This window comes from Protobothrops mucrosquamatus, unplaced genomic scaffold (assembly GCF_001527695.2).
Source record: "Protobothrops mucrosquamatus isolate PMUCROS unplaced genomic scaffold, P.Mucros_1.0 scaffold_69, whole genome shotgun sequence".
NCBI lineage: Eukaryota > Metazoa > Chordata > Lepidosauria > Squamata > Viperidae > Protobothrops > Protobothrops mucrosquamatus.
This window is the reverse complement of record NW_015386145.1, coordinates 1,112,504-1,122,791: the sequence shown is the minus strand read 5'-3', so window position 1 is coordinate 1,122,791 and position 10,288 is coordinate 1,112,504. Positions and strand designations below refer to the sequence as shown.

Here is a 10,288-nt window from a genome sequence, read left to right as displayed (position 1 = left end):
AAATTTTAGAAAATCTACTCTATGAAAATATCTATGTCAAGTTTATCTGAGGAGTTCTATTGCTTTTTCTCTCAAAATATGCTTTTAAGCAGCTTGCAGTATTTAGTCTGGTAGTCTCCTTCACTCATACTATACTCCAATGTTTCTCAACCTCAGTGACTTTAAGATGTATGAACTTCAACTCCAAAAATTTCCCAGCCAGCACACATCTTAAAGTCACCGAGACTGAGAACACTGCTATACCACGAATAAACAGTCTTAATGGTACAGTGGTGCCTATGAATCAATCTGCTCACCCTAATACACCTAAATGAGTCAGATTCACAAGTCAGGAATGAACATGATTTGAAAAATCAGTAGAAGAACTGAATCCTATAGGTAGTGAGAATGACCATGGCAAAAAGAAATCAGAGCTGCTAGATTTTAGCTGATGAAGCATCTTGAAGGGGCCCCGAAATGGCAATAGCTTCAATCTCCACACAGGCACCCTGGAAGGAAGAAATATAACATATAAAATCAGGGCAGAGTTGGTTTGTTTAATGTAGGACTCCTCCAACTCTTCAGCTCATTATGTTTTAGATCAGTGTTTCTCAACCTTAGTGATTTGAAGAGGTGTGGATGTCAGCTCCCAGAATTCCCCAACCAGCCTTGCTGCCTCGGGAATTCTGGGAGTTAAAGTCCATACCTCTTCAAGTTGCTAAGGTTCAGAAACAGTGTTTTAGATTATTCATCGACCATTGCAGACATTTAAAATATGAAAACAGTAAATATATTTTACTATAAATAATAGTAATAAGAAGAACATTGTCCAGCACTGGAGAAATCAGGAAATCCAAACACTTCAAATGAATATAAACAATTATTGCAAGCTTAAGCTCTAAACAAGAACCTGAACTACTAATGGTCAAAGTAAATTGGCAGCAGATAATTCAAGATGGGTTGGACTTAGTTTTCTTATGGCCGGGAAGGGACTAAAGATGGTTGGTGCATTTGATCCCCCCCTTGGCCTCAGCCTGGTCATCTCCTACGAACACTGATCCCTTGGATAATCCCATCAAGGTTTGGGGATCATTATTGACTACTTTGAAGAACCCTGGTTTAATGTATTTAATTCGAATACATTTAATATGAGTTTACAAGGACAGTAAACCCTAAATTAATCAATCTCTCTTCTCACAAAATCACAGCAATATGCAAACCAAATCAATAAAACATAAATGGTGACAATTATGCTCCAGAAGCCCTCCAGAAAAGCTTGGTTGCATCGGTTTCTGGAAGGCTATTATCAAAGAATCAATCTCCCTTCTGGAGAGGCTGTACCATCACCAAAATGTAACATTTTCTGGCCTCAGGTCCCCTTAGTTCATGAAAATGGGACATCGCTACTAGTTTCTCCTAGAAGACATCTCAGACTGACACCATGTGGAACAAGAGTTCTGAACGTATCTTGGTACCAAGCCATATAGGGCTTCATAGTCAAAATTAGCATTTCAAGCTACACTTCAAATTCTACTGGCAACTATTGAGGGCCTGCAAAACATTGTAATAATTTCAAAATAACAAGGAGTACTTAAGAAGTGCTAATAATAAGTTGAACCAAATAATAAGTTGAACCAAATGCAGCTTCTCTATGGACTTCAAAGTTTATTACAGAAATTCAATCAGATAGTGGTAAGTAAGGGCACAAGTCACTGTAGCCAGGTCCTTCCAGTCCAGTCACGTACACAGCTGGCATACCAGCTACACATTCAGCAGAACTATGAACCAGGATTGAAGACCTGCTTGCTAAGGAGCAGTGCCAACACCTTAAAATACCTCAGAGTTAACAAAGGATGGTGAATAATAGCAACTTCATCTTTCTTGGGTTCAATTTTAACTTGCTTTGACCCCCCAGACTCCAGGTCCTGGGACATAAATTTAGCATTTCCAGCCAGATCTGGGATAGCAAGATATAGCTAAATATCATCAGTATATTGATGGCACTGCACGTCAGACCCCAACACAGCTCATCCAAAGAGCAGAGGTCATAGTGATCTGAGTGCACCAATTTGGTTTCCTCCCCATTTCTCTGTCTCTTCCCCCCTCCCCTAAGTTTATATGGATTTAATCCTCTCTTTGCTGGTGAAAATCCATGTGTTATCCCACGGTGGTATTGTAATAACAGAAAATATTATGTCTTGTGCAAATTACAGGAACTCTCTTAATTCAAATGAGAGGATGCAGAAAGACAGCAAGCGATCTCTGACTAAACACAGACAAGACTGCACTGATAATAGAAGTAGCTGGTTTCTTAACTTCCAAGGTCTGTTTAAGAACATAACAAAAATGCAGAAAAAGGGCTTGCCTTTTTTCTAATCTGGAAAACATTAAATTCCCAGGTTTTTAAAGAAATAAGAATTGATACTTACCTTTGGAAGAGCTACAACCTGATAAGCAGCTCTGGCTGGAAAGTTGCACTTGAAAACTATATGGAGTAGATAAAGAGCTCCAGTTAATAAATGACTGCACAAGTAGAGAACTGTGTTTACCTGAACTATATTAAATAGCAAGTTATAAAGTTAGGTAAGGACAAAGCCTCCTGGTTCTATATAGATTCATAGAGAATGCAAGTAGATAAATCAGCAATCTTAAGCATTTAAATCCCCATTTTTTTTTCAAAAGAAAGCATTTCCCTAAACAAATGTGTTTGCAAGGTATGAACAATGCCAAGTGAGGTCTTACAAACCAGAAGGATTTATAGAACCAAGCAATAGAGTTTCAGTCCCATATAAAGCACTTTCTAGTTTTAGTCCTATATAAAGCATTTTGTAACCAAATCAACACAGAGAGTCGTGGTAGTGCAGTGGTTAGAATGCAGTATTGCAGGCTAATTTTGCCCACAGCCAGGAGTTCGATTCTAACCGGCTCAAGGTTGACTCAGCCTTTCATCCTTCTGAAGTCGGTAATATGAGAACCCAGACTGTTGGGGGCAATATGCTGATGCTATAAACTGCTTAGAGCGGGCTGTAAAGCACTAGGAAGCGGTATATATGTCTAGGTGCCAGTGCTTTTTTTGTCATAGAATGCATGGTATGGCGTTCTGGCACCTTTTTTTGAAGGGAAGAACTGGCTCCTTCTAAGCTGCCAGCGCGAGTAAAGCTCTGTCTTGGTGAAAGGAAGCTGCCCGGGGAAATCAGGGGCATCGAAGGTCGACCTGGAAACACTTCCACGGCCCTGAAAGCAGACCCTCTTCTCTGCCTTGGTTCATGGGGCTCCCCCCGCCGCCGCCTGTCGTCACCCCCCGTGTAGGTCACCAGGGACCAGAACTGATTTCTGGACCGAATCTCTTCAAGGGACCAGGCACACTCCCAAAGCAGCAGTGCCACCGCCACCTTGGTTACTCTGGCTCCGGAGGGAGCCTCTGTGTCATCAGTGGCGGAGGAGGACGAGATGGCAGAAGACATGCCAGCTCTAAACAAGCGCCCTCTCAAAAGCCGTGGCAATGGCGTCCGTCAGCTGACGCTGCTCACATGATCTGCACCTCAGAAGCTCCCTAAACCGGTTCCCCCCCCCCCCCCCCGCTCCGTAAAGGGTTTTTGACTGGAGCCGGAACTGTGCATGAGTTCCAGCACTTTTTTTTATTTATTTACAAAAAAAGCACTGCTAAGTGCTATTGCTATTTGCATGCTTTTTAACAGATTATACACCTCAAATGTTCCTTTACAGTCTCCAGTCAAGTACTGCTTTGTACTTTGATATAATATAATTCATAAACTTCTATAGTTCTAGCAGAAGCCTAAAGACATGTTTGAATATATCTTCATCCAAACAAAAAATATGGTGAAGAAATTAAATATGCAGCCACTAACCATACTTACATTGCTTGTAGACTTCGTTAATATCATTAAAATCCTTCATGTCAGTCATCAGTACAGTAGCCTTTACCACTAAAAATGAAGAAACTTGTTTTCAATTATGCTTCACATCACCTAGCTATATACATTTAAGAAATTGATCAAATTAAGACTGAACTTTTGTGCATAGAGTTGCTTTACGGTGAGATGGGCAGCAAACAAATTATATAAAATTAAAAAAAATAAAATATATGTTTCAGAATAGGCCAGTCTTTATTCTGAGTAAACCTGTATAGAAGTGTGTTGCACATGGGAATTGATTTGGAATTGATTTATGAGCAGGCTAATCCACTTAGGATGGGGTTGACAAAATGGGATCAGTTATTCTTGGTAGTTTCTAAAAGTGTTAGATTTCATTTCCTGTAATTCGTCAGTTTGCATGGTTATGGATCAAGATGTCTAGATATTATTAAATGTTATCTATCTTATCTCTGGAGAGTGACAGTTTGTGAACACTTACTCTACAGTAGAGATGTAAAACCTATGATCCCAAGAATGCACATATTCTCCCCAAATCTTGGATCTGGCCCCTAGAGACTCCCAAAGAGTTGATACCAAATAGTAACATTTAATCAAACTGAGTCCGCCAATTTTGGTGCAATGGCTAAGGTTGCTGGCCTAGAAACCAGGAGATTGTCAGTTCTAGATCTCCCTTAGGCAGGAAAGCCAGATGGGTGACTTTGAGTTAGTCTCTCTCTCAGCCCACCTCACCTCACAGGGTTGTTGTTGTAGAGCAGGGGTGTCAAACTGCCGGCCCACGGGCCGGAAGCGTCATCTGGAAGCCACACCCACCCCATTGCCGGCAATAGAAAAACCGGCCCGATACGTTGAGTGACATCATGTGACATCATGAGTTTGACATGTCTGTTGTAGGGGAATTAGAAGGAGGCTTGTCACCTTGAGTTTTCCATAAAAAAAGTAGGATAAAAATCATCATCATGTAGGGAATAATGATACTGGATTGAAAAATGTTCCCAGAAACAAATTGTAATTACCTTTCAATGATAATGTTAATTACCTTTCAATGTTAATGAAGTGAAATTTTACTTCATTATCCTGTTATCCTGGGTACCATTGCAACAGTTATCCTGAACAATCAATGAATAGCTCTGTTCTTTTCTCATTAGGCAGAAAATAGCTTTTTCTCTCTATAAATTTATAGATAAGTTCACTAATTTATTTGAGTATAAACATACCATTGGAGGAGTCACAGCCAGCAGCTTTCAGAATTTCCCCAATGTTTTGGAGGGCCTAAGGAGGACACAGTTGAATTTATTTGAAGATGACAACATCATCTCTTGGACTCAGAACAGGGTACAAGGCAATCATATGCAAACACTAAAACATCATGAAATACATGGAAAACAGCCCATGATAATGAAAACATGCTATCCAAGAAAACATTAAATGATGGAAGTCCCAGTACAGAGAGGTTCAGTTACCAATAAACAAAACTATGTGTAGTTTAGGATTGAACTGAGGGGTGCCTTGGTGCTCTCTCAGCTTAGTTGTTCTCTTGCAGATGTTTCATTACCCAAACTAAGTAAGATCATCAGACTAGCACCTGATTCAATATCTAGTCTGGGTAATGAAACATCCGCAAGAGAACAACCAAGTTCAGAAAGCACCAAGGACCCCTCGGAGATTGAATTAGTTGATTGAATTTAACTTTATCAAGGTAGGAAAGTAAGCATGCAACAAATGGAAATTACATATAGTAGCAGCTGCATTCTTTTCCTTATGGAGTGCCATCCATAGGGCAATCCTCGAGGAAACACAATTTGATATACAGAAATAGTATGGAAAGGCGCAGGTATTTTACCCTGTGCTAGAGTTTGCAGTGGTTCCTGGAAGGTATATAATTAACAGGACCTCTATTTTACATACCCAGTTCAACTGTTTGTTTGCTTAGCATGCTCCTGTATGCATTTTATATGTATACCTTTTCATTTAACAGTCTATTGTAGCAACCAACATATACACAGATATCATGAAGTGTTTACCATTTAATGCTCAAAAACTTTTAAAAAGTTATATTAATACTTTCGTGTCTCTGGAAGGTTTGTTCATTAAAAAAAAAAAAACCCACAGGATATGATGCTTCTGCTCTGTGCCTTTTAAGCTGAACTCAGCCGGCATAATTGCCCTTTCACAACCACAAAACTGAAGGTCATTCAGTTTTAATTCAAACATTTGTTGGCAGATAAAAGTTGATGATTTTGTCAATGGAAGTCAAAAGGCAGAAGCAATTAAACATTTGGCAATAGGGGATGGCGGGATTTAGTTCAGTCACTCTTTGTTTTGCTGACAGAATGCCTCTTCTCTGAAATTACAAGTAAGGTTTTGTTTTATTTCAGCTCTGTTGAGCTCAAATAATAATGTCTATTTCTACAATGAAATAAAATACCAGATCCTCTATTTTGAACTTTGTGGATGTGTTCTTTTCATACAACAAATGTTATATGTTCCAATATCTCAGGGGCTGCCCCAAAGAAGAGGAAGTCAAGCTATTCTCCAAAGCACCTGAAGGCAGGACAAGAAGCAACGGATAGAAACTAACCAAAGGGAGACGCAACCTAGAACTAAGGAGAAACTTCCTGACAGTTAGAACAATTAACCAATGGAACAACCTGCCTCCAGAAGCGGTGAATGCTCCAACACTGGAAGTTTTTAAGAAGAGACTGGACAGCCATTTGTCTGAAATGGTATAGGGTTTCCTGCCTGAGCAGGGGGTTGGATTATATGACCTCCAAGGTCCCTTCCAACTTTATTATTATTATTATTATTATTATTATTATTATTATTATTATTATTATTATTATTATATCATCCTCATCATCAAGCAACAGCATCTGCCTATCCCATTTCCTAAATCCAATCTAAACACCTTGCTGACTATATGACCAACCATAAAAGTAATATTAGACTTGTTAGTAGAATAAGTGAGGTCAGATTTCACCTGGTAAGTTTGTTCTTTTGCACCTCCTGGAACGAGTTGCCCACTGGAGGGATCCATACCAAGCTGCCCTGCAATATACATGGTCCGATCTACCAACACTGCTTGGCTAAGATAGTAAAAAAACAAAGGAAAAACAGGAATCAGGGAAGAGAATAAGAGAGACTGATTGATTTGCTATTTGAATATATAATTATTAGTAGTAACAAAAGCCTTGCTGGGCCACCTTTAGAAACCTGGTTTATTTTCACCACTTTCTGTCAATGTTTGTTCTACACAGCAAGAATTTAGTTCAAAAGAATATGAACCAGAGAACATTAAATCTTGCATCAAAGTTATTAGTTAATAGATGTTAATAACCTCCTCTCAAAGTGGAACAATTATAGGATACTGTATAAATAATCTTTTAAATATAGCATTAGTCACACTGCATGGCTAACATGGCAAGTTACTTACAGGTAGTCCTTGACTTACAACCATTCATTTAGTAACTGTTTAAAGTTACAATGGCACTGAATAAAATGATTTTACAACCGGGCCCCACACTTAAGACCATTGCAGCATCTCCATGGTCAAACAGTCAAAATTTGGGCACTCGGTTTATATTTATGATTGCAACATCTTAGGATCTTATGATCATCATTTGCTACCTTCTGAAAAGCAAAGTCAATGGGGAAAATGGATTTGCTTAACAACTATGTTATTCACTTCAGTGATTCACTTAACAATCATGGAATAAACATCGTATAATTGGGCACAACTCACCAATCATCTTGTGTAGCAATGAAAATTGTAGTCCTAATTACGGTCATAGTTTGAGGACTCTCTGTATATGTTTTCATTAAAAATACAATGGAAGGTGGAGTTATTTATGGGGGGAGGGCTTGGTTGAATAAGATCTACCGTAATCTAAGTTTTGCTGAAGTTTTTGGTATTGATGTTAATGCTACTAGAAAGAAAGAAATGATGTCAACTAATCAATTATCTGTAAAATTGATGTTAACAGGATTGGGATGGGTTTAAATATTATAAAATAATAGAAATTAAATACATGGCTATTTGGGAAGTAAATTCCCAAGTCTTCTTATGGTTCTTCTGACCTGATTTCTGGCTGTTCAATAACACACCTTTGGCATTAACTCGCATACCAGTTCAGCAGGTATCTCTTAAATGCTTTAGAGCATTAATCAATTAATTTGGAGCAGCATTTTGCAATGCTCATACAGAGAAGCTTTCAAGTCAATTTAAATGAGATAAATATAGACTGGGACCAACATTTCTGTTTACATGACCGCATGCTGAAAGTTTAAAATAATTTTAAAAAATACACAAAGTCAATTTTGTATGGGAAAAATAAAATTTCTTTCACTAATGAATGCATGGGACTGAGCTTACCTTCTAATAACATTCAAAACATGTTTTTGTTTTTTAAATTAAGCCTGTTGTTTTCCCATTATCATTTTTCTTATCCTATTCCTACAAATGGGATCTTCAACAAAACATGCCTGTGTGGAATATCCATATTTCAATCATCTTTATTTCCTGATGTATCAAATCAATACACCTTGTGAATTTTCATTTTTTTCTAAGTTATGAATAGTCTCTGGCTACTGAACCCTCACTGAAAAATCTATCATCTTTGTGTTTTTCCTCTGTAGCAAGTCTGTTCAAACTACAACCCTTTACAGCTAGTAATGTGGTCCCATACAATCGTAATAAAAATGTATTTATATAAATTAACTATATTATATATTTTATATGTGGCCCAAGATTTCATTTTTAATGCAGCCCATAAAGTTGGACATGCTTGCTCTATACTAGGTCACATTCTACTAAATCAGGACAGCTTAAGTGAAACTCCAGTCATCTCATATTATTTCCCATCTGGGCCAGAACATACTAAGGGTGGAGTTAAGAGCGCAACTTTCTACTATCGTACAGATCTGATTAAGTGAGCTGCAGTTCATAATAATTAATGTCTTTTAATAAAATCCGTTACTTGGAAAGGCTGCTACCAGACTCCTGATTTTTGGTCATGATAGACTAGTATGGCTCTCTTCCAATCTCCACGAATTGTTGGCGAGAAAAAGTTTTTGCCATACAAGCAACTTCAAACAAATTTTAAAAACGACTAGATCCCATAGAAGCCTCCTCCTGAAGACTGTGCCTTGAGAAAGGATTAGCTCTTTTTTTACACATTTACACATTAATTAGTCTTTTGAAGTGTGGACAGCATCTGTACAAATGACTGAAAAGTGCAACAACAGCAGGCCAGTCCTTTTACATAGTGAACCAATTACTAGCACAATTTAGCTGCTTGTACAATTTTCCATTCTACAAATTTAAGAAACTTTGTCAGTAGTGATTAAAATCCACACATTGTTACTGGAAAGATTAATTAGAAATAAAGAAATCAAGCATGAATTTGGGCATCCTTGATCAGAAAAAAAAAGAATTTTGGATGAGAGCCAATTTGGAATCTTATCCCAAATCAAATATTGCAGAAGGTTGGAAATGCTATGAACATGCATTTTTATTAGCTATTTGAACAAATATTTACAACATTTTAACCTGAACTAAAAACATTGGACATGGCAAAAGGCTATACTGTAACTATCTTTACTATATTTCAGACTAGCATTTATAATTACTGCATCACTGATTCATGTTTAGAGAAAATAATTAAGAGTTTCATCCAAGTCTCTTTGAAAAGATTAAAGTGAACCCTTAGTCACTAGTGAATACTCTGAATTAAAATCACGTGTATTGTCAGGTGAGCACAGTGAATTTGCAAAGCTGGTTCCTACCAATCTGAGTAGTGAAATCCTATTCTCCAACTGCCAGTGTCACTTTCCAAGCATTTAAACTCATTCACTGCTGTTGTGCAAATCTTTAGTTTTGCATAAAAGAGGATATTGCTAACGTGTCCTGTCAGGTGAGCACAGTGAATTTGCAAAGCTGCTTCCTACCAATCTGAGTAGTTTCTAAATCCTATTCTCCAACTGGCAGTGTCACCTCCAAGCATTTAAACTCATTCACTGCTGTTGTGCAAATCTTTAGTTTTGCATAAAAGAGGATATTGCTAATCAGAGATCTGTATTTTTTTTAATATGAATTAAAATTTCCTTTGAACTAAGCATAGAGTGACCTTCCACAATACATTGATTTGGTGGACAGGGCCTAAAAAAACAGAAAAATAGTAATATAGTTATTAGAATTATTTTAGTGAATATGAAAATAAGATTGGTAGAGTATTGTTTTATAAGTTTTAATCTGCACACTTGCAAAAAGAAGACGCCGAGGAACCTGGATTCAAGCAAACAGGAGTGGCAATCTTTAACCTTATAGTATTCATTAACTATGTCAGTTGAGCAACTCAAGGATTATTTCGTAAAAATACAAAGTAAAAGATAATGAAAATGTAAATCAAGAAAAATGA

The 10,288-nt window shown here is 37.6% G+C and overlaps 1 protein-coding gene across 1 annotated transcript in view; it reads right to left on the bottom strand.

The window, feature by feature from the left end:
• RIDA (reactive intermediate imine deaminase A homolog) overlaps positions 1-10,288 on the bottom strand; it is a gene marked incomplete at its 3' end in the record, with an annotated part of 11,541 nt that continues 1,253 nt past the window's right edge. Inside the window, 5 exon segments of the mRNA XM_015813559.1 lie at positions 1-488; positions 2,409-2,464; positions 3,858-3,926; positions 5,090-5,144; positions 6,853-6,958. Coding sequence (XP_015669045.1) covers positions 417-488; positions 2,409-2,464; positions 3,858-3,926; positions 5,090-5,144; positions 6,853-6,958 — 358 coding nt within the window.